The 26,142-nt window shown below is 34.5% G+C and overlaps 1 protein-coding gene across 1 annotated transcript; it reads left to right on the top strand.

Moving 5' to 3' along the window:
* The first annotated feature begins 22,492 nt into the window (after window positions 1-22,492).
* Window positions 22,493-25,018, top strand: LOC125059070 (uncharacterized protein K02A2.6-like). Its single transcript, XM_047663269.1, has 2 exons — window positions 22,493-24,289; window positions 24,957-25,018. The coding sequence occupies exons 1-2, from the start codon at window positions 22,567-22,569 to the stop codon at window positions 25,016-25,018; spliced, it is 1,785 nt and encodes a 594-aa protein (XP_047519225.1). The 5' UTR covers window positions 22,493-22,566.
* Window positions 25,019-26,142: the final 1,124 nt, after the last annotated feature.

The raw sequence follows: 26,142 nt of genomic DNA, 5'->3' as shown, positions 1-26,142 counted from the left end.
AAAACATTTATTTTTCTATTTAAAGGATATCGGTGCCAATATGCATATAATTAATAACAGAAAAACAATAAGTAACCTTAAAATATAATAACTAAATGTATTATTAAAAGGAGTCCCTTTAGGCAAGGTTCCGAAGATAGTGGCAGCGTTCCCCCTTTGAATAGCTAGACTAATTCTTTGTTCGAGGTAGCTGCCAGATCTTCGGTCTCCTGTGATGTATATGTTTTTAGTTCTCATCATGGCATATGCGTAATTTAGAGCAGTTTGCTAAGTAAAACATACAAAATAATACATAAAAACACATACAAAATTTTCTACATAGATACTCCTGACACTTATCTATATAAATAAAAATGAAGTATGCTGCTAAGCGCAAAACTCGAAGACGGCTGGACCAATTTGAGTACCTAATTGGTTTTTTATTTCTTAAACTCTGAGGAAGATTTATAAGGAGAGGAAAAAATAGTTCTACGAGTATTTAGCATTTAGATTTATATTCCGTAAAGCGAATAGACTCTTATGGGATGTAAAAATGTTTCACATGTTGGTGTGTAGCTACTAAAAACGTAAGCTAATTAAAAAAAATTACATTAAGGCGAAATGAAGTTCGCGGGGGCAGCTAGTTGTTGATAATTATACACCAATAACATGACACTGCTGTTAAAATTATCGGAAAAACATCATAAAAACTACTAAATTGAACTCCCAATACTAAAGACAGCAACGGTAAGAAAACTCTTGTTTCATACCTAAATATAGACAAGGCATTAGTTACGACTAGTCGCTAATCCCGCTGTTTAATAATTCAGCGTCAACACCCCTTAATTGTTGATAATTATACACCAATAACATGACACTGCTGTTAAAATTATCGGAAAAACATCATAAAAACTACTAAATTGAACTCCCAATACTAAAGACAGCAACGGTAAGAAAACTCTTGTTTCATACCTAAATATAGACAAGGCATTAGTTACGACTAGTCACTAATCCCGCTGTTTATTAATTCAGCGTCAACACCCCTTAATTGTTGATAATTATACACCAATAACATTTCACTGCTGTTAAAATTATCGGAAAAACATCATAAAAACTACTAAATTGAACTCCTACTAAAGACAGCAACGGTAAGAAAACTCTTGTTTCATACCTAAATATAGACAAGGCATTAGTTACGACTAGTCGCTAATCCCGCTGTTTAATAATTCAGCGTCAACGCCCCTTAATTGTGTGATAATTATACACCAATAACATTTCACTGCTGTTAAAATTATCGGAAAAACATCATAAAAACTACTAAATTTAACTCCTAATACTAAAGACAGCAACGGTAAGAAAACTTTTGTTTCATACCTAAATATAGACAAGGCATTAGTTACGACTAGTCGACTAGTAATCACTTTCTTGCCTTAAAGTAAGTGGAACAGTTCAAAAATACGTAGTTGTTGAGTTATACGGGAAATTCCCATATACCGTACTGAAGAAACTTTACTATGAGATTTAAGTTTGAAAATTTATTAAATAATCAACTAAAGATTTAAGCACCCTCTGCTATATTCGCCCTTAAGGCAAGCTTAGCTTACGTATTATGCTGACGTACTTTAGCGGTATTGAGATGAAAGGTCCATATAGAAAATAAACACGTTTGAAAGACTGAAGTTCGTTACATTTTAAGCGAGGCTAACACCTTCCAAGCCAATTCCTAACACTAAAAGTGTTTGTCCAAAGTTGGAATTCAAGCTAAGCATAAAACACTTATAATACCTACGTTGCAACATTACTGTCCGGTGACCGCAAAACTCGCGAAACGTAATTTCCATTTAAATTACATCAGAAAGTTTCCTTAGATTTATAGCTACCTTTTCTTTTGGTAGGGACCTATCTTGCCTGATTAACTTGCAGGTGTTGGAGATGTGAATCTGTCCAACTTGCAAATCATTTGCGACTATCAAAGGTAAAAGTTTTTATGACCCACATTTATGGGGTTGGTTTTAGGTATTTAACATAAAGTGTGCAAAATTTCCCTTGTAGTATCGCTTCGCGATCGTATTTATGTTTAGAATCTATGATTTTACGTTTCTTTTTTCCTGACTTTTATGATTGGAAATTCCAATAATGCCCAGTCTTTGTTTATTTATTTACTTATTAAAGTTAACCACATCATACATCTACATACATCTACTAAATCTACGGCATATTTTATAAAATCTTCCATCTAAAATGTACGACACTTTAAGTAAACATAAGTGTTACAAAAAAAATACAATTAAAATATATACAAGACAAAATAAACATACAATAAATTTATCAGAAATTTTTGGTAAAGCAGAAAAAAGAATCATCAGCAAAACAGCGAATTAGGTTCGAGATAGGCACCCAACAATGCTTTCTCTAAAACCGATCAGCCCACTACCGAATATATCCAGCTCCGGATAAGCACCGTTCAATCCGTTAAAATCGCGAAGAATTCGAAAGAGCGGTGCCTGAACTCCTAGGTTGGTTTTAGGAGAAGGAATTTGGAAAATATTGCTGATTTTAGACCTAGAAAATGAGTATGGGACGACAATTTTAATATCCTGTAACAGGTCACTGCTCTGTATATGATTATTTTTTGCTTTACTACTCACATTAGACATCATGAAATGCCATCAAAAACATAACTTGTTAAAAACTAAGTCTCGCAACGCTCTTCTACCATAAAACGTCGTGAGTCGTCGGTCACCAAGTCGGTCCATTTATTCAGACCCTACTTAAGGGAGCTTTTGTCTTAAGTTATTACGTAATTAGATAACCTAACAACGTCTTATAGTGTCCATATCAATATTACAAATCTTATATGTTTTTAATATATAGATAGAATGGCAATCGAACAATACAGGCTTCTAATTCCAACACGAAGTTATAGGGGATGAAAATGGCCTGAACTACTTCACGAAAAGGAAAGTAGGGCCGTGCCGCTTTTTCACTCGACTTGCAGGGCGACCTGTGGTGCCCCCGGATAGTTAATTTAGATTATTGTAAAAATTATTTGAAGTAGGTTTAAGTTGAAAAAAAAGGGTGCGTGTACTGATTGATGTACGTGCGTAAGAAGTTATACCTCTTTGGCATTATTAAAAATAGTTATTGATTGCATGCAAATAATTAATTACAATTAAATAATAAAAGACTGGAATAGGAGTCATTACAGTCAATAAAGTTCAGTTTACATTTGAAAAATTAAATAAATAAATATTTATTATTATTCTCTTACATTAAGTGTAACATAAAGTCTATTATTATTCGAATGTTGTTTTTAAATTATGTCCAATGCCGTAGCATCTTCCGTGGGCAACTTCATTCTGTTAATTTTGTGTCACAGGGCGCGCGCATCGTAAAATTTCACTCTCATAAATTTTTCATAAGGCGCCTAAAGAAGTATAACTTCAAAAACGTCTGTAGCTTATGATTATACAAAAACTTAGTGATCTCAGTCGCGATATAGACTGTACAATATCCTTTATAATTCAGAAATGTTGTCCACATCCACAAGACAATGTTGGTCCCAGAACTGAGACTCGCTAATCTCACAAAAGGCTTACGTCGTCTTTGTGTACATTATATTTTTCCGGTCCTCGAATAAAGGCTTCCTTGTAGCTCCTATTATGCCTGTATATACTTTGTGACATACTTTTAAAGCTTTGTATATTTTTGTGATGTTTATTAAAATGTTTGCAAAATTTCTTAAAAACCTCGCTGCGATTTCGAACTAGATTTTGGTGATCGCTTTGCAAAAGAAAATTACTGTCATATTAAGAGACGTCCTTCTAATTATTTCTAATGATAAGTTAATAATTATAATGTTATTTTTAGAGAATAGTCCGGCGTATTTTTTTTTTGTTTAGCTTCCGATTTATGTTATTTTAATATTTTCTGATCATAGTTAACTTTTTTAAATAACCGTTAAAACTTAAGAATACGACAGTAAGAGATATTATGTTTAATATTATTTTTGTTGCAAGCTATTAAAATTAAATTTATCTTTTAAATTTAATAAAGGGGTCGGGTTCAATTTATTACAATATTTAAATATTGACTTCACTATAGAGGTAATGAGTATGAAATTTCACTGTGCAATTTCAGATATTATAATTTGAAATAATTACCATATAACAACACGTAATACAAATATTTTTACCCAAAAACAAACCCTCGTAATGCTTACTTAATATTATTGGAATATTTTCAATGTGACGTTGAGGGGCTATGAAAAACATTTGTTTATCATGATATTAATTTATCCCTAATGGGAAATGCAAAGGACTTTAGTCCATACACAACGGTTGTTTATGTTTTATTTGCAAAATATACATTGACACTTGACAGTTCAAACATAACCGTCATAATCCTAATAAGTAATCTGTGGAAAAATTATGGGCGCTTTTTTATTTAGTGTGCATTTGTTAAATATTTTTTCACGAGATTGCAGAACTTTTAAAAGAAATATATATATGTGTTTCCACAGGGTAGAGTCTAAAGACTTAAGCCTGATCGAGGCAAATAATTAAGAAAAATAAATTATCTGTAGTCAATATTGTTTTTGGTTTACGCGGGTAAATTTCACTACGATCTAAATAAACACTTATTTAACATTTTTAAACACAAATCTAGGATAATATAAGTTTTATAATTTTGTTGTTCGTTTAATGTTTGTTTGGTGTAAATCTCTTTAAGAATACGGAAAAGTCAGTCCATGTTTAACAGTGGCAGTGTAACATAATGACATTAGGTACCGAAAATGACATTACGCGAAAGGGTTATAAAGATATTGGACTTTAGCTTTTAGGGAAGAACCCAAGATTACAACGATGCATTAGGGAATGAATGTGTCCATTTTGTATTACTCGCGCTGAAACGATTTTCTAGATGGATGTCATTACACCAACTGCATGAGTCTTGAAGTAATTTTCTGAGTGCTTTATATGCTCGACGTGCATTTAGTAGTTGGTGACTATGTTCGCGTTACATTAATTAAAGCTACTGCGACTTAGTATCATATATAATCATGACTATAAATATATTATTTATTATTCTTTAAAGTACACTAAACAATATAATTTCACTGGCCAGCTTTAAAGGGCGTTCTAGCGACATTGTGTTATTTTAAATATGCGGTTAATTATACATATAATTTGTTTAGTTCTTGTTCCGTATTATAATTTTAATTCTAGAGGCTTCTCAAGCCTTACTATAATAAGTAAAATAAAAGTAATTTAACAAAATTAAACCGACTTCAAATACCTATCAACATTATTTACCTACACTCCAGAAATGCGAAACCATTATCTCGAAAACTACTGAGCCCATTTTGATCGAACTTAAAGAAAAGTTGGCGGAATGTTCCCTAACTTGGAAATTACGTGTATAAAAATCAAAAAGAATAATCTTGATATGACTTGTAATTTCCGAGAAATTTGAGGTCAAATAAACACATGAAACTTCTAAGATCACCTTAAAAGATAGTCCAATGTTATACATACAGGTCAAACTAGATGTTTTAATGTTGGTTAATATGTGATCCGGCAGTTTACTTAAGATTAATCTTTGATTATATGAAGAAAATATGTTTATATCAGAAAAACTTACAGAAATAAATAAAAATAAAATAGAATACCATAAAACTAATTAATGTCTCTGAGTAATTAAGCAGCTATCTCTCTCTGTAGTTTATTTATAAAATAAATACATATGCTTTCAAAACGGATATCCCTATTTATTTATTAACAAACCTAAAAACAAGTAAGTACGTGAGTAACGGCGGTTAGGGTGCGAAATATGTTCTTTCAAAATTAAAAAATATACCCAAAGTAATTAAGATGGCTTGATTTATGGGTGTTTTTAATAAAGTTTGTGCGCATACTTTTATATTTGGGACTTAATAAAAATTTACGATTTCACTTTACGACGGCGATGTTTTGCTCTTAATTTATTAATTATTAGTGTAATTCATGTGTTTGTATTTACTTTCTAAGGAAGTTTCATGCTGTCACAGACTAATAAAGTCTGATGTAATATATAGACGGGATCTGCAATAAGCCTCTCTTCTGTTAGCAGCTGATATCTCAGAGTTGTGGTCAAAGAAATATCTGGAGCGGATATCTGTTTCCACAGGTTTCTGTCCAGCGCCTCTCGTATTACAGTAAACAGTTTTGACGACGATCACGAGATCTTTCTTTTGTGTGTTACCAACCACGTATAATTTCTCCAAGTTCTCATCGCCTCTGCGCAGGAATAGTAAGGGGAGAACTCACTCGGAGGGAAATCACATCTTAACCGGCGCAACAGTCAACCTCACCTGCACGAGTTGGTGGTTCGTTATGAATAGCCGACGGTGGTATCTACCGGTTGGGCAACCTATTGAGGAGGTAGCAGCGGTCTTGAAGTCTAAATAATTTCAAAAATGTCTGCAATAAAAGGTATAAAAAAAACGCAGCTCCGTCCTAGAAAAATGCCCTTCCTTGTTCCCGCCTACCAGACTCGTAATCGTGCTTTGTTTATGTTCCTCACATCAACACTAACTATGCAAAAAACTAAGTTTTGTATCGCGCAACCCGGACATACAACGACTAATATTTAAGCCTTGACCTGTTTAAGTTAATATGTATTCCATCTCTGGCTATATTTTCAGTGTAATTGTATGTTATTATATATAATTTTTCTTAGCTGTAGGATTACGAAATAAATAAATAAACGTACTAAAAGTGTTTTGCAAAAGCGCTTGGTAGCCCGAACGTCCATTAAGAACTTGGTTTCTTTGTGCCAAATGCATAATATTTGTTTGTTGAGTTTGAGTTTGTATGCAGTGCCAAAACGAGATGAACAGTGGCTAATTAACAAAGATCCAAATACTGTCTTCTACCCAGTTAATATTTTTATCAAGGACCAAGATCACAGACGGTAAAAATTTGTATTAATATCAAATTATGGCAAAAATGAAATATATTTTTTAATGGAGCCATACGGGCAGATGATGTTATACTGCCAGAAGGCGCTAGCAAATACACTGCCGGCCTTTTAGGAAGCGGTACGCTCTTTCTTGAAGGACCGTTTGTCGAATTGAATCAACGAGAACAGGAAACAACTAGGGACGAAGCTGCGCGAATGTTGCACGCACGTTGCCTTTAACAGATTAGCTTTTCTCTTAACTTTTCTTGTCTGAAACAAGTACGTGTTTAACTCATTAAAGGTGTAATTAATTAATTTTGGTTTCTTAGAGGTAATGGTTCTGCTGCTCAAATATGAGAGGTAATCAATCAATGTTACTTACTTGGTGTTACCTATGTGAAACTTTAGGTATCCCACAAGGGAAAGAATCCGTTCAGTTATTCTAAAGTTATTGAGAAACTTTTGCATTTATAAGATATATTTGCATAGAATGGCCGAGTTTACGAAAGTAATCTAAAGTTCTGTTATCAATAGGTGGCATTATTCAGCAGTGCTATTTGTTAAAGCCAAAACAAAAGTCAATGATTCATCATTTAGCAAGGCTTCGTTTTGTTGATAGTAATATTTGTGAGTGTGGAGAAGATATTGGTGACCTCGACCATATTTCTTTTCTTGTTCCCAATATGACCTACCTCCTTTCTGAATTCCTTACAATCACTTCATGTTCCGTTTTCGACTAAAATCTCCTGCCTTTTGCTTTATCCTTTATTGTATTATAATGTATTATCTTCTTTCATAATCTATAATAATATTAAGATGTTTATGTACATATTTTGTTTTTAACCAGCTTATCCCTTTATTTCCTTTTGATGTCTTTGTTTATTTTTTTTCGCGTGTAGTTTCTCAACCTTTTACTTGAAACTGGCATAAAGTTGAAGCTGTTGCCAAAATATAAAAAAAAAAAGTCAATGACATGTGTCAAGAAAATGGCTGATCTTCTTTTCTTAACAGAAAAAATACACCTTCTCCTTCGATGAGTTGCTTAAAAATAAGAAGACAATAATGACAAGACTCATTTGAAAATATGATGATGTCTTGTGCTCATTATATGAAACTTATTCCGTTAATACTTCTGAACTCACATTCAAATAAAATGAAATACATTTACTTTCTTAAATTCAATGAGAATATTCTTTTAAGTTATTTTGCAAGTCTCACTCGTGAAATGAATACAGCTGTTGCAGATCTTAAGTGATATTGGAAACAATACCGAGAGACGGGGATTCAAGCTTTTCCTTACTTATGCATGTACCTTTAAAGTTTTATGATTTTAAAAGTGTTTTTATTATTAGCAAGAAAATACATAGTATATATAAAAATATATTTCATGTGTGTTTTTCACGTATAACTTTATATATTATATATATTTTAAAGACAATTCACACCAATTGACCTAGTCCCATGCTAAGCTGGTGAAGCTTGTGTTCTGGGTACTAGGCAACGGATATAAATACATATCATAGATAGATAGACATATAAATACATATTTAACCACCCAAGACCTAAGCACAACACCAAATGCTCATCACATCAATGTTCGTCTTAGCCGGGGATTGAACCCGGGACCCATGGATTCGCAGTCAGGGGTACTAACCACTGGACAAAAGAGTCGTCCGAATATTGAAATCTGATGTATTGGTTTTTGATAGAACAGTGAGCAAACGGGCTAAAGGGTCATCTGATTTTAAGTGATACCGCCGGCTACAGGCACTCTCAATGCCAGAGGGCTCGCAAGTGCGTCCGGCCTTTTAACAACGGACGCAATCTTGAAAGGGTCGTATTTGTTTGGAAAATTCCTCTACAGGCAGCCGGTTCCACGTAGCGGTGGTGTGCAGTAACGTTTGGAAAATGGACGTCAAAATGATGTGAATTTCATATGAATAGGCATATGCCTATCCGATGATGAAACTCAGCTGGAGGTTTTGATCCGAACAAATCCTCTGAACAGTCTCCATGGTAAACGCGGTACAACATGCAGAAAGACCCAACGCTTCTACGCAACTCCAAAGGATCAACCTATCATATATTGTATTGTATGCGTCAACCATGTAACTTTCCAGAATATGAACAGTTGAATCTACACTATCAGTTCAAACTCAAACTCAAAATATCTTTATTCATGTAGATAAACAAGTACACTTATGAATTGTCAGAAAGAAGTTAAATTAATTGTAAATTTACATTTACTACCAGTTCGCAAGTCAAGGGCGTAGAGCGGGCAAGGGTTCTTTAGGAAGAAGGAAGATATATATATATGTGTATTGCAAGTTGTTTAATCATTACAATTCGTATAAAAGGTTCTTTTAAATAAAAAGGTTTGAAATGAAACGTCAGGGATCAAGGATAAATTAGCGAACAACGTTCCCATTGTAACATCCAAAAATATCCTATATATTTAAAAGTAACGAACCGTTATTGAACGTCGTCTTCAAAGCTACTTAAGTGTTGCTATTTAGTAACAAGTGATCCGGAAAATCCCTGCCTTTGGGGAAATACAAGATACGCACAAAACAGTTTCGTGAATCTTTCCAGTGACTTCATTTTTTCATCAAATCACTTTACTTCTGATATTTAATGTCGTCTTTTCCACGTGAACCATTAAGTTAGTGTGGAGGACATTCCGACTGTTCAATGTACCGATTCTGTTTTAGGCATTTTATTATACACAATTAAACAATTATATTCATAATTGGTGATCAGACAGTGAATAGTCAGCGCTTTTAATACCGATCGGTAAGAGCACTATAAAAAGAATATGAAAACGCTTAGTAATTCCTAGTAACATTGGTATCGTTTGGTTTTATTACACCAATTTAATTATCCATGAAAGAGATGGGATATCGTGTAGTTAGCACAGGTTACTCTTTTATCATCCTTTCAATAACCCTGTAATAGCTTATATCCTTGAAATTATTGCGTATTTCTTTTGTATTCGAATTATGTGTTTAATGCCAGATTTCCTACACGGTATGAACATGTGTTATAAGCAATTCATTGGTCTAGTGGTTAGTACCCCTGACTGCGAATCCATGGGTCCCGGGTTCGATCCCCGGCTGAGACGAACATCGATGTGATGAGCATTTGGTGTTGAGCTTAGGTCTTGGGTGTTTATATGTCTATCTATCTATAATATGTATGTATATCCGTTGCCTAGTACCCATAACACAAGCTTCACCAGCTTAGCATGGGACTAGGTCAATTGGTGTGAATTGTCTTTAAAAAAAAAAAAAATTGCTGCACAGCCGTAATTCGAATGTACGACCTCATGGTTGAGAATCGCAGGAATATAAATGGATATTAAGTAAATATTAAACGCTAAATTAATTACATGGATTGTTGATTTAAAGAGGTATTGATGAGACAATTTAACGTGTATGCGAATATCCCAATGTTTGCGGCCCATATTTGCAGCCCGTGTTTGTCAGAACACTACAGTTACCTCTAGTATTATCTCTCTCTATGGACACATATCTTTGGGCTCTGTGTCCGTAATTCAAATAAAGAAAATTTTAGCTATGGACAAATATCTGAATTTATTTATAGGTTTTTTATTCTAATAACATAAACTACACCACCACAAATTAATACAATTAGGAGTGGATTTTAAAAACATTATTCGATTTTAAAAATTAGAATAGTAGTAGTTACATTAGTTCTTAATTATATAGACTTAAATTATATGATATCAAATATCATTGTGAAACAAAACACAAACCTACATTATTCATATTACATAGTAAGATCCGGCCTAGTTTTACTCAAGATTTGATTTAAAAAACACCTATCTAAAAAGATTTTTAAGATTAAAATCTTTATTTTCCCTCTACAGCAGATTCACAAGAATTGTAAAATAACGTTTCGCAAACATAATAACGCTCGTTTCACTCAGTAACATTGCGATCTCATAAAAGTTTAAATAAGAAATGGTACGGAAGGTAATTGGATTAAGTTTTGTGCGGAAATCTGTAGCTCTGTGTAAAATCGTATTGTTTTTATTCAGATATTAACTTGCTGTTATGTTATTGATAACAATGAGCTGACTTATAACACTACTATTATTTTTGAGAGCTTTGCTTACTTTTGCTGACAAGAGAAAGGGGGGGGGGGGGATAAATTGCAGGAAATCTGCTTAGAGTAGCATCCAAAAATAACGTAGCCATGATCGCTAATCTTCGAAAGGAGATGGATATGAGAAAAAAAACTACTTATAAGGATAATAATAATCATTTTATTGTCATACTAAAGTATTGTCATAAAATGTTAGGTCTTATTCTAATAATATTATAACTAACACCAGCTCCTTATCCGCTTGCCAAGTGGCAAAGCCTCACTCTTCTCCATTCACTTTCATTGCGCGCCACGAGCCGCCATATACTTCCCATCATGTTTATAATACGTCATCCCATCGCTCATGTGGTCATCCTGTACCACGATTCTCGAATAACTGGACAAATTTCTCCTTACATCTTATATCTTGCCCAATCTACTTCCACTTGTATTGTCTTTAACATCCTGGTATCTTCACTTGTCAGCTTTTCTTATTCCGACCAAGCTCTTTTCCATTGTGTGACCTATATTTTACATTGGTAGTGTTTACATCGATATAAGATGATATTGCAATGGAGCTGGTGCGAAGTATCTTAAAGCCTGAATCCTGGGCACAGGGTAGACATATTTCTGCATCTGGTTTGTTTTGTTATAGCCGTGTAAGTATGAAGCTGTATGGTGAAATCATAAGATATTGTGTGGTACCGTAGCACCGTGATCGTAGGTTGCCGCTGTCTGATAGTATCTACCATAGAAGTAATATCGAAAATGTTCCGAGCCGTTTTAAAAATTAATCAGGTATTAATGAGAGTATCATGCCTAAAATTTGTAATTAATAGTTGCATGTTAAATGAACTCTTTAACAATTTCCTATAAAAGGTAAAGTTAGGAAACTTACCCTCAATATAATATTACGAATGAAAAGCGCGCCAAACATTTATACTTTCTATAACACGATAGATTTCTAAATATGTGAAAATAAATGTAAAAATAATATAAATGAAAATGTGTTTAAATAAACAATGTATATTATTTGCGAATCCTTTCAAGTCTATAATAAGAATACAGATAAGGCAGATTGAAAATTGAATTGAAAAATACAGGCCATTATTCGTTTTCTTTTTAAAATTCATATTTCGAATGTACACCATACACGTACTAACTGTACTTGTATAGGGCACGCATCAGTCAGTTGTATGAAACACAATAGCGCTCACCTTTTCACAGGAACACAAAGGACGAACAAATTACTGAAGGAATTTTTATCTCCTCTTCATTTCGCACGGAATTAATGTCTTTTTCTATTGTGTAGCAAGATAACGATTATATTTACAATATACATTATATACAGAGAACGCTACCGCATAACACGCACTTGTGTTGTCCTTATATTTTTTAGATTGTCTTTAGATGGTTTACTTAAATTAAGTTTATTTTATTTTATGACATTAATGAGATGTAAAACACGCATATTGCTTTTCATAGTAGCATTATATTATTACAAATAATGGAATAAATATTTAGTATATTTACATATATTCCTACGGCATATCAATAAGTATAACACTATATAGTATTTAGAGGAAATGAGAAATCACAAACACAACCGTTGCCTCCGGAATTTAAAACAGTATTAAATAACAGTTATATATCTAGAACTGTGCAACTCTATTTAAATGTCAATACGAACAACCGAATGCAGTGAGACAAGCTGAGGATAGAATGGTGTGGAGGCAGCGAGTCGACGTATCGGTTAGGGACAGACACGATTTACAGTAATGAAGACTACGAAGAAGTTATAGATAGAAGCAATTTTCCTTAGGTAGCCAAATTTACATTTCAAGGATCGTCATGCTCACTTAAATGTCATTGCTTGTGGCGGCGTCCATGCGTCGGGTTGTCTCTCTCCCTAAAATATGGCGAGGGGGCCGATGGCTGGCCATGCGTCATGCTCTTGAACGGGTGCTGCTTGTGTATGCGGTGATGTCGCTTATTTCGACTATGTGTTTGCATGTTGTTCCCACGAGAATGTAAGTACGTGCTCCTATTTCACCATGCCTCCTGCTGATAGAGGACAAGTCTTTGTTTTTTTTTTAAATTTATGTTCTTATTATTAATTACTTGATATGTCATGTGGAACATGGTGTAATGGTTGCAGCTCCTTACAAACGTTGTGTAAAATAAAATGGCGATTAAAAAGAGTGGCGGAGAGTTTATTGCCAGTTCTTCTCTTCCGTTCTACGCCCTTGATTTGAGAACTGGCAGTAAATGTAAAATTAGAAGCATTAATATGTATTTATTTACTGACGAGTCATAAGTTTTCATTATGTTACCTACATGATTAAATGATTTTTACTTTTACTTTTACTTTACTAATTTAAAGACCCATGAGTGAAGGGTTTTAGCTCTAAATTATGTATACTTCAATAAGGGGCCCCTTATTTTAGTTAACAAAGGCGAACTGACGTCGAAAAACTAGCAAGTGTTAAATTAAATGTAAAACTGGAAACATGTTGAGCAAACAGCGCGATATCGACAGTTTCCAAACAATAACATTCAATATTGTATCGTGCGTAATTATCAGCGTTATCATGTCGGCCATCGCCATGCAATGCTTGTTTTTCAAAGGCCGAATATCCTATTTCTTTTGTTGGGGAATTGAGTTAAAATGCGAATTAAAACATTTCAGTCGTTCCATCAGTGATGACTTCACAATGATTATTATTTTATATGACCTTTTTGACGTGACAACGTCTTATAATTCAATGGGTTCAAATTCAACGGGTGCACGCACGAAAAAACATGACTCATGCGGCGTTACCTCTGAGGCGTTCCGATTTTTTTTAACTGAAAAAAACCGCGAAACCCACGTTTTTGTAACTTGTGTTTGAACATAGCATGAGGCGGTCCTTTATTTATAGTTAATCAATAGTTGAATCACTATTTTAGGATATGGGCCACGACAATATTTGTTTTTTTTTCAATACACTTAAAATTTTTAAACCATTTTGAAAATTCTAAAAAAAGTAAAAAATATATAATAATTATTAATTTTGAAAAATAGAAGTGAGAAACATTTTTTTTAAATAATTTAAAAACATTTGTCCCTCTGGAAGTGAAACTTTAATTCTGGCAGCATTTCCTCTGTAACGTCACGTTGAGCGAGGAAAGCACCAGCTCTGGGTTCACCGGTGCTATCTACTATGTGCCAACTTAAAATCTTAATTTAGTGTTGGTACACTTGAACCCCACGGCCCAAGAGATATCTACTCCGAAGAGAACTCAAAGTTGGAGGCAAAACTTTTGTATTTTTGCAGTTTATTATTTTCCGCTTGCTCTGCGGAAGCGACAGCTTTGGTGATAGGGAGGAGGGAGGGAGATGAGACAGGGCTAACATTTCTTTTATATAATACAGTGCAACCTTAATATAACGTACCTCAATATAACGATTTCCTCGATTTAACAAATTTTTCGTAATCCCCTTGAATTGTCCATAAGAGTCAATATAAAATATACCTTTACATTGCGAACATTCTTTGCGTACAAACTCTTTATAACGAATTTTCAACTATCAAGAAAAAGTATTTATACCTCTAATTAACGAATTTTGCCAACCCAAAACCTTTATATAAAGTTTCCACCAATAATATAACTCTTAATCTTATAATGTGATTCATGTCTCGACATGTTTCGACACGCTTTTGTTTGTAAAGTAATCACTAATCATTGTTGTTTTGATGGAAAGTAATGTAAACACCTCTGCTCGTCACTATTGTTAAAGATTTAAGTTAAAATGGCTCAGAAACGTAAAAGGTGTTCTAAAAAACTATTCTTTTACCTCTTTATAACGAATTTTAGACCAATCTAACCTCAACATAACAAACCTCAGTTCAACGAATTACTTGATATTACGAATATTTTCTTGTTCCCCTCCGATTTGTTATATCGAGGTTGCACTGTACATATATAATATATATCTATAAAATATGTGACTATGCTGATGACTTTTTTGTGTAATCATAATTGACGTTTACGGCTCTTTATTATGTAACATTGTTTTAAGACGTGAAAATGAAAATAACCTTTTAAGATAGATAATGCAGTGTTTCTAATTTATCTATTTCGATTAATATAATTTCATTGGACAGAATTAAAAAAGAGGTTAATAGCAAATCAAGCACGTGGACGTAATTAATTATTGATAAATTTCTCGGAAACTTATTTCAAATCGACGTGATTTTTTTCTTTATTTTAATCAGGTATATTTCTCATTAGGGAAACACTTTCATAATCGGTTCATCCATGCATTTCTGAAAGGAAATTTATAAATAATAAACACGGGTAAATAATGTTGATTAAAGTCTTTTTTTCTCTTAAATACTGCATTAAATTCTTTTATAACATGTAAATGAATCCCTGTTTCAACTCAATTTAAAGTATTACGCGTAATTTGTACAACACAATATTCGTGTCAAGTAATTACACACTGCGCTTGTTAAAATTCCACATCACATTGTTATTATTACCGAAATAAATGTTGGCCCAGTTGTTGGTTGGTACTAAATATTTCTTGTTGAATAAATCTTCCAAGAAATGTCTTTAATATTGCAAGATACCTCGAACTTTCAAATTCAAAAGGCATCAACGCTGAATGAACGTGAGTAGCCAAGGATGGGGCTGTTGGGGTTTTTTGGGATTCCAAACCTAGACTTAACTACTACTACTACCTACCTAGGATACTAACAAATATACCTAGGTAAAAGGTATATTGTTGTGTGTATTGGTAAAATCCTTTTCAGGCACAATTTGGTGTGAATCTCTGGTTAAGGTACAAAATAGGCGTAATTATAATTTTACTAATACGACAGTATAAGTGGATACTGTAGTTCCCATAGCCAGATTTTGACTAGAAAATATAGATATCAAATAATATAAAATATAGATGGACTACCACTAAACCCATATCCCATTAATTAATTGTTTGTGTTTTTAATTGAACTACTTGAAGCGACCTTTTCGTGTTGGGCTTTGTCCATTCAAATGACAAGGAAATGCGATATGCAAATAATAATCCACAAAACAAATGACGTTTGATATATAGGTAAGTCTAAATGTGTACACCAGAAATCTATGTTAGAGGTAACATAAGCAAATGAGAAATAGGTCAAGGTAAATAATGACATAGGTTACGGTAAATGGTAAACGGGCAGGCGGCACACCTGATGTTTAGTGATACCGCCCTTAGACACTGATATTGCCAGAGGGCTCGCAATCGCGTAGCCGGCTTTTGAAGAATTGGTACGCTCTTTTCTAGAAAGACCCTAAGTCGAATTGGTTCGGAAATACTTCAGTGTGCAGTTTCGACATAGGAAAAACTGCCTTAAAAACGCTCAGTAGAACGAAAGATACTGTCATGCCATGCATGACAGTCGCAGCTGTACATAAGGTTAATGATAATGTTTATTTATAAAGTCTTGGTTTCGAAAGGTGAAAGTGTAAAGTAGTTTAAAATAAGTCACATAAATCAGTGTCGCGAGCTCATACACGTCGATAAACGTGATTTGTCGCGCATTGAATATAATTTAAGGCTGTACATACGCTATATTACTTAACAAATATTACCGAGATCTGTTGCTTTGGCATCTCTAACGTATATATGTGGGTAAAACAGTAACTGTATTGTCTATATATTAGACTTATCTTACGGAGTCCTTACCCAAAAACCTGGTATAATAAAGGCCGTATTTTATGGAAGCATTTCTTGGGGGTGAGAATGTAAAACGCAACGATTGTGATTTGTCAAGAGCATCTTTAGTCCTGCGGCATAAAACGCCATATGACGTCCATATGTCCAATCACTGTATTCCTGAAGTCTTTTGTTTTTATTCTCACTCACTTCAAAATAATATTAGTGTGGTCTGACTTTAAACTTTATCCTATTTGTATATAGAGAATTCGGAATGCAAGTTTTCATATATTATAATGGTTACTTAGCATTTAAGTGTAAACTAATATGTTCTAAATATTTTAAAGTCAAGGACAATCATTAAGCATTGCCAAGATCATTAAAAACCACAGTTATAAACTATCATCATAGCATTTGTTGCAGAAGTTTAATTTAATACAAATCACGCATCTTCTACCGCATTGACGTCGGAGAGTGTTCAAAGAAGTTGGTCCGTTGATTACCTGCAGCTGAGTTTCATAATCGGACGTCGAATGCGAAATTACAAATTACACCTCGACCGTCGTTCTACAACTGAGCGTTCTTCAAGTCAGTTTTTGCTGCGCACCACCTCTATGTGACACCAGGTACCTAACGAAGTATTTTTGAACATATGGCACTGCAAAGTAAGTTGTTATAAAAAAACATTTATTACTTATTTACACTTATTCTTATTCGTTTGTATTGCATCTCAATTTATGAATCATTGAGATTAGCTTTTAAGTTTTTTTTTATTAATTTTTTTGTATTATTTAAATTAAGGTTGGTTTATATAAGATTTGGTTATGCGCTTCTTGCACTTTATATTATTTTTTTTCCTTACTAAGGTTGCCTGACAGAGATCGCTTGTTAGCAATGCGGCCGCCCGTTGCATCCCATATAATTTTTAAATATTATGTTTTTTGTTTTTCTATAAATGTAGCTTATAGAAAAACAAATAATAATACAAAATCATTTATATTTCTTACAATTCAAATTGTTCCACGTTTACACAGCCTATACCAATACTTCAACATAAATCAGTGTCTCGGAGCTCATAACCGTCGTCGATAACCATGCATTTGTCGCATTCAACTCGCTCTACTCAAAAATATAACAATACTGCCTTTCAAAGGATAATAGTCTCTAGCTGGTGTAGTTAAGTACTAAATTTGAACGCGAACGTTGTAACTCTGAACGTTTGGTATCGTTTCCGTGGTGACAAATGTGTCGCATAGCGGACGTGTGAGAGATTACCGCTGAAACCTTTAGCGAACTATAAAAATACTTTTGAAATCGTTTCATGATTTTTTGCAACATATCTAGGATTTTAAAGCTGAAAGATTGTTGATGTTTCAATTTATATTGTGTCAAGTCGTATATATATATATCTATTAATAATATATGTAGGATAATATAATATGTAGGTCAGTTGGATTGTTGACCAGCTGCCCACTGAAGTATTTCCGAACCAATTCGACTTAGGGTTCTACAAGAAAAGAGGGTACCCATTCTTAAAAGGCCGGCAACGCACTCGCAAGCACTCTGGCATAGAGAGTGTCCATGACCGGCTGTATCACTGAATATCAGATGAGCCTCCTGCTTGTTTGCCCCCGATATTTGTTCTATAAAAAAAAACTAGAAATTACCTGGTGCCAAAACTAATATACACAAAATAGTCCATTTTATCCCTTGATAAAACTTATTCAACTTTCATAAACACATGTAAGTTCTGGAACTGTAGTTTAGAGAAATAAGCGGAATATTGTATTTTTTCTTTCATTTCTTCTATGACAATAGCTTCAAAGGACAACAAAAGACATCACAGGAAGGCACATCTTCATCCATCAAGCTGTAAGCAGAACGAAACTTACCTTTTGACTGAATGTGTCTAGCCTGATTGCCTTCAAGCGTTTTTAAATTATGATTTTAAAGCAAGCATTACTTCTGATAAAGAGGTTCTATTCAAAGGTATTATAAGAAATACATTTATTTTAACTTTTTTGTGAGGGTAGTTTTAGTTGAATGATATTTGAACAGTGTACGTTATATTTTTTGAACTAAAAATACGACTGTCAAAAGAATATTTCTTTATATTAAAAATTGAAGTCCCGTAACCAAACGACCGATAGATTTTTGCATCTGTTTTACTAGTGTTTTTTTTATGCAAGTACCCACACGATTATTTACATAACTCATTACTATGGCATTATAACTAAGAACAAACTGAGCAGTAATTGGCTAACCACATTTTTACTTTCCGGTACTAATACTAAACCGGAAATAATTAAATAATATGTCATCTTAATTTATTTCAAAAATTTCATGATTGTGATACAGTAGTAATAGCTAATTGTGGAATTTCGATCGTTTAAATACGTGTACGTAATTTAATAAATAAAAATTATATGTTAAAAGTGCATTAAAGTATATAAATAAAGCATTAAAGTATAATAAGTCAGATTAAATCATATTCATAATTCAATTAAATGAGCAATAACTCATAAGTAAATAATTGAGGACACTTGTTGAATCGACTATACATAACTCGATTATGGCAATTCGAATGAGGGGCTTCCAGTTGTTTGATTCCGTTCCAATGGAACGATTATTTGTAGGTTTATTAAGTATGTATAAAAAACCAGAAGCGCGATACGCTTGGTCTCACATTTTTGTATACGTTTCTTGATCATAGTTTACTTAATGATCAGTCGTCTGTACAAGACTCACATGGTAGAACTTCTAAACTTCTTCTTCTAAAACTAAAAAACTTCTAACTAAGGCAGCCGGTTGTGTCACGAATTTTGCCTTTATCGTACACAGCCGTGATTGAAACGTGGCCGTGGGCCAGCAATGCTCTTAATGTACATAAATGTCTCCAGATATTATTGTTCTTGGGGAATAGGTAGTATGGAGGACTCAGTGTACGCACTAAAACGCCCATTTGGTCCGTTATGTGGAGGGTTATGGGTATAATAGTATTATTAAATAAAAACCTAAATTAGGTTTAAATAAGTTTATTGTCATGAGTTTTTTACTCTATACAATATTTAGCAACATATTCTAAACCTATCTTTTGCTCAAGCTATAAAACTTCTTCAACAGTAGTAAAATTATACTAAGTAGAGCAGAATTTATTACCTTACAGATGACATCTATGATATGATGAAATCTTTCTTTCTTTCTAAAAACATAGATGTCATTTACATGAGAAACATTCTACATGATGAATTCATCAAAAGCTTATCTACCAAAAATCTTCACAGACATTCGGAACTGGCCAACATATTTCCTATATTACACCAACATAATATAGGTTACTCATCATTTCTGGAATGAGCTCCTCCGGCTTAATTAGATAGGATTGGACCAAATGTGTTTCTAAGTTCGGAAACTGAGTTCACACTACTATACTATAGGTCACTCAATACGACGACAAAATAGTCTTACTGTAGGTACCTCAAATAAGTACTGAACACGCTATACCTGACTTTGCAAATATACCTAGGTATATAAATAGCGTAGCTTAACTGATTAAGGATGAGAGTACATAAAGGTAATAAAATGCAACATAACTTTAAGAAAATCATCGCGCCATAAGTTTTTATGAAATCGTAAAATCTAACATTTACTGTTACAGTAGAGTGAACTTTAATACATTTGAAACAAATATTCGCAGTAAATTTAATTTAATTTCAATAAATTACAAACAGGTTATATTGTTGTTATTGTGGCCGAAATACAATAGAGCATCAAGGTAAACAATAAACCTGATTTGCGTTTCAATTTGTGAATAATCTCGTGTTTAATGTAAATTACAATAGTATTTCATTATTCATTGTAATAATGGAGTTTCCCAGTTTCAAATACTCAACCAAATACAAAACGTACATAAGAATAACAGCAATTACTTTTGATGGGACGTTTCAGTCTGATGACGTCCTCTAATAGAGTCTAATAATCTAAATTTCCAGTGCGACCATGGCCAGGCTATTGTCTATTGTCGTACCAATTCTGAAGAGCACTCGTGAGCCTTCTGGCAATATGAGTGTCCATGGACGGCAGTATCACTTAACATAAGTTGAGCCTCTTGCTTTTTTGCCTCCTATTACATAAAAAAAATGTCTGCCTGTGACTGCTGTGGCTTTGGCTCTTCTAAAGATTACATAGTGGCAATTAAAGGCAATGCCAGCAAACTCCTACAAAATAATATACGTTAGCTGTTTGTGGGAACATAAGACACATTTCTGTGTCTGTCACACCGATTTTTCTTTAGACTAACGTTAGCTGGTTATTCATGATGTTCAACCACTGCACTTACAATAAAATGTTAATAACGCAGTTAGAAAGAAACATTACTTTATTTTATTTTTTTCAATTTTGATGCGTCGCAGAAATGATTACGTTCCTATTTCGTTACGTAAAAAGTAAGTTTTAAAGATAAAAAATGACACAACATTTCGGAATACAATTTTAAATGCGGTAGAAGATGCAGAGAGACCCCACTGCCCACATCTCTACGCACAATAACACTATATGTGAAATGACGACTTCCTCTTATATCAGTTTTTTACTCTAACAGAGTATGTTGAACTCTAAAATATGCTTCATTAACTATAGTTGCTAATGACGAAGTAGTAAGTCCGCTCTCAGTACAAATTATGGAACTAAAACCATTTCGTTGTAGAGGCTAATCGAATCGCACATCGATCATCCTCCCAATAATGTTCATGTTCGTGGGAATTAATCGATTCTATATTACGTTTTAACTCTTTGGGGTAATTTCTTTTAATAATATTTATACAAACATGAATAGATCAATCGTAATGATAATATTAGAGGTCTATTAAGTATAAGGATGTGCAATTATTTAATAAATTACCGTCTAGAATTCACCTGAACTATTGGCCTGTTTTATAATATTGTTAGCGGGCTGACGCCATCTTGGAGCTGAAACCTATATAGCGGGAAGCAAAACCGGCGTTGACTCACTTTTTATTTCGAGACTTCATGCGGAACGGACGTGTTACTATCCTACCCTCAGTAAATTTTAAAAGTGTAAAGTACCTACACGTTCTAATCTTTTGATTGTTGTTTTTTTATAAAATCAATTTCGTGTGTATTAATCTTTTGTTTTTAAATTAAATCCGCTTCTTTTAACTAATAATATAATATTAAGTTTCTCAAAAAAAATTTGAATGAGAATGATAAATTTTGTAATGAGAAATAAAATTCTTTAGACGTTTATATATATCACTATTTTATATTGAAGCTATTGTTTATGATAAAGGGTTTAGTATAATGTAGATGGTTTGCCAATGACGTGATACTACTAATACTTGTTTTTGGAAAAGGTATACGAAATATAATAAAGATATTCATCCTCTTAAATTATAGGCAAATTTAATGTTTTGAAATAAAGACTTAGCTAACGAGAACAACCCTTACTCTGATTAGGTTGTTAACCTGTTACCATTTGTTCCCAAAAGATGGCATGTTGACGTCCTTGCAAGCATTGTACCCGACCTCCCCAGCTCTACAAATCAGGAGGAATTGGTTGATGTGAGTATGGTCCTGTCTATACCAAGGTCCATTCCCCATCAATCATGCCGTGATTTTAACGGCTGAAGTGGTGGAATGCGGACAAAGCTACGCTGTTACCGTGTCCTGCCTCGGGTGATTGCTGTTGAAGCCGTGGGGCTTTAGTGGGTATGCACTGTAGCATCTATCGCCTACCTGCTATTACGAACATTAATAAATCAGTCTGTCTTCCGAGCCCGCCTTTTATTGACGTATCATTTGGCGACGAGGTTTAACGATTTAAAAAGTATAAAATGTCGATTGGGAAAATTGAATCATTTAATTTGGGTTCCAAGCAATGGCCAGCGTATATTCGGCGTGTAAAACAATTTATAAAATTAAATAACATTAGCGAAGAATTAAAAGTTAGTATGCTGGTGACCGTGGTCGGAGAAGAAACATATATGCTCATGTGTGATCTTTGTGCACCAGGATTTCCTGAGGATTCGACATTTGATGAGTTAGTCAAATTAGTAACAGAACATTTAGAACCTCAGAGGTCCGAAATCGCGGAACGGCACGTGTTTCGTTTGCGACGGCAAAAAAATGGGGAGTCTTTAACCGACTACTTGCAGGCCCTTAAACACTTGGCCTCTTCATGTAATTTCGGCAAGTGTTCATCGTGCTCAACTTTGGAAGAAAATCTTCGGGATCAATTTGTATCGGGTCTCGCGAATGATGCTATGCGATCTCGAATTTTTGCCGAGAAAAAGATACAGTATAAAGAGGCTGTGGAACTGGCACTGGCATTGGAGGCGGCTGAACGGCACGCAGAGGTCAGTGGGTCCACACGGGCATCGGTGAATGAGGCATCAGGAACAACAGGCGGTCAGGTGAGCGAGGGCTTGCATTACGCGCGTGGCGGTGGCAGCCAACAGCCGCGCACGACCTACATACCGAGCGCCAAGGGCGCTGGTGTTGCTGTGCGTTCAGCAGGTGGAAGCGCGGGGACTTCAGGTTCTGGTGTTTCATGCTGGCGCTGTGGCAAGGCGCACACAGCGGATAAGTGTCGTTTTAAGCAATACAATTGTGATGAGTGTGGCCGACGGGGTCATTTAAAAGTGATGTGCAAACAAGTGCGTGGTAGTGATAGTCGACAGAACTTTGTGTCGGACGAATCTGATGTTGAGTTATATAATTTGAAGTTGAGCAGTCAGGGTAACGAACCTTATTTTATAAAGGTTTTTATAGACAGTAATTTAATTCGATGCGAAGTAGACACGGGAAGTCGTATATCAGCAATAAGTGAAGAAATGTATAATAGATTTTTTTGTCATAAAGTAATTATAAGGGATGGCATAATCTTACGTTCTTATTCAGGTACTCAGATCGAGTCTTTGGGTTACATTGAGGTAAATGTACGTTTGGGCGACGTGGAAGTTAAATCATTACGTTTATATATTATAAAAGAAGGTGCTAGACCTTTAATAGGACGAGAATGGTTACGTGCGTTGAATATTAAAGAAATTTATCTTAATGAAATAGCGGAAGATTCTTTTGTGAATAGATTAAGCAAGGAATTTCCAGAAGTTTTTTGTAATAAGTTGGGCACATGTAAGAAAACTATTCAATTACAACTTTGCGATAACGAACCGGTTTATGTGCGAGCGAGACCGGTGCCACTAGCACTTCGCGCGCGAGTTGAGAACGAGCTAGCGCGTCTTGAGGCAGACGGATCCATTTATCGGGTGGAGTACTCTGATTTTGGGACCCCAATCGTACCAGTAGTTAAAAAAAATGGGGAGATACGTATTTGTGGGGACTATAAAATTACTGTGAATCCCAAATTAAAAAGAGATTTTTATCCATTACCACGAATTGATGAATTATTTGCTAATTTAAGAGGGGGGGAGCAGTTTACGAAAATAGATTTAACGCACGCGTACGAGCAGTGTCTTTTATCTGAGGAATCACAGCCGGTCACGGCCATTACTACCCATATGGGTACTTTTGCTTATCGTCGTACACCCACGCCAAGTAATGTAACTCAATTAAAAAGTTTTTTAGGCATGTTAAATTATTATGGAAAATTTATTGTTAATTTAAGTACTCTTTTGCAACCGTTACATAATTTATTAAAAAAAAATTCTTCTTGGGACTGGAATTCGAAATGTGAGGAGGCGTTTGTAAAGGCAAAGCGATCACTCTTGAGTAAACGGGTTTTAGCGCACTATGAGGAAGGTCGAGAGTTAGTTTTGTCAGTGGATAGCAGCGCTTATGGGCTGGGTGCTGTGTTAGCGCACCGCTATCCGGGCGGGGTCGAGCGGCCCGTAAGCTGTGTTTCTCGCACGCTTAATGCGGCGGAACGCAGTTACAGTCAATTAGACAAGGAAGCGCTCGCTATTGTCTTTGGTGTTTTTAAACATCATCAATATTTGTTTGGAAGACGTTTTACATTGCGTACGGATCATCAACCGTTGACATATATTTTTGGCAGTAAGGGAGGTATTCCTCTGACTGCAGCAAGTCGGTTACAGAGATGGGCAGCCCGTTTGGCTGCATATGATTTTACGATAGAATTTGTACGATCGGTAGATAACGGTCCAATAGCGAGTTCCACTTTCCACAACACCACAAGGCAGTCGGGCACAAAACTTACCATGAATTTAACATACTACCCACAATACCAACATCATGGAAACAGGATCCTGGTCAAGGGAAGTAGGATCATGGAAGAATGTTCCTATTCATCATATAAAGCCGTAGTTAACACAACTTCCTAACTACTAAACTCAGATAACACTAAATTAAAAAAGGTCCAAGGTATTTCAATTTGTTCAGAATGTAACGTATGCAGACTGGACTTCAAGATTAAATTTTCAAATACAGGTGTCATAGTGAAATAAAGTTTCGAACACTGCATACATTTAACAAATGTTCAGGTTATTTGATGCCCGGAGTTGGAACGAGTTTCCTCTTACTAGTTCAAAAGATACGTAGATTGCAACAGAATTCTATACGCCCGACTACCAACATAAATTTTATTCAAGGATTTGTTCGACATTCCACGAGAACATAAATTGCGTGAACTTTAAAACTTATTACATATTTAAGAGATGCTTGTAACTGGAGCAGCTGGTGCTCATAAAGTAATAGGTATGTGATTGTTTTATCTTTCTGATTCTTCACATCAGAGTCAATGATTTTTGCAAGACATAACAACTATCTGCATATAATACTTGTTTAAAGAAATGTACATGTTACATCCTTAAGCTGCTGTGCGGCCTTTAGCTATTTCTGGTCATCACAGCTGTATATGTAGGTATGACTTACCAGTATTCTCCGCTTATCTAAATATAAGAGAGAGTCAGCCAGTACCGTTTGCCAACGAGATGGACTGATCAAGTCAAGACTTGTCGTCCTCAAAATTATACACAATTGTAAAAGAAGCGCAAGCCCGAAGTTGGTAGAGGAAAATTATTCGCGCCAGATATATACTATACAGCTGACCAGAGAGAGAGAAAAGAGAGTGATCACAACCTGGGACCGTTTTACAAAACATTGATGTATAGTGACACCATAAGCCACTGATGAAAAGTTAATATTAAACAGTCGTCTTGGATTCGACTCCCGACGAAACAATAAGTATTTCATATTTTGACAATTTAGTAGGCAATGCTAAATGCCATTTAAAAGTCAATGAAGAGGTTGCCGTCATATCTACCTCATGCTTCAGTCAATCATATCACAGACTTTAGTAAATAAATCTCTTTCATAAGATAGTTACAATGTCACACAGATACCCAAATAGCACCATAAGCATTAATGCAATCAATGCTTAGTCTTATTATTCCATTGTGTTCCACGAATCAAAGTTATCATGTAAGGGG

The sequence above is a fragment of the Pieris napi genome, chromosome 19, assembly GCF_905475465.1.
Source record: "Pieris napi chromosome 19, ilPieNapi1.2, whole genome shotgun sequence".
Classification (NCBI taxonomy): Eukaryota; Metazoa; Arthropoda; class Insecta; order Lepidoptera; family Pieridae; genus Pieris; species Pieris napi.
Note: the sequence above shows the minus strand (reverse complement) of the source record. Positions and strands in the feature narration are given on the sequence as shown.

Bases quoted from the DNA above. Each gene is read 5' to 3' on its own strand.
- LOC125059070 (XM_047663269.1), top strand. From the start codon at position 22,567: ATGTCGATTGGGAAAATTGAATCATTTAATTTGGGTTCCAAGCAATGG. The intron at 24,290-24,956 runs GTAATGTAACTC...TCATGGAAACAG, and splicing joins TCGTCGTACACCCACGCCAA to GATCCTGGTCAAGGGAAGTA.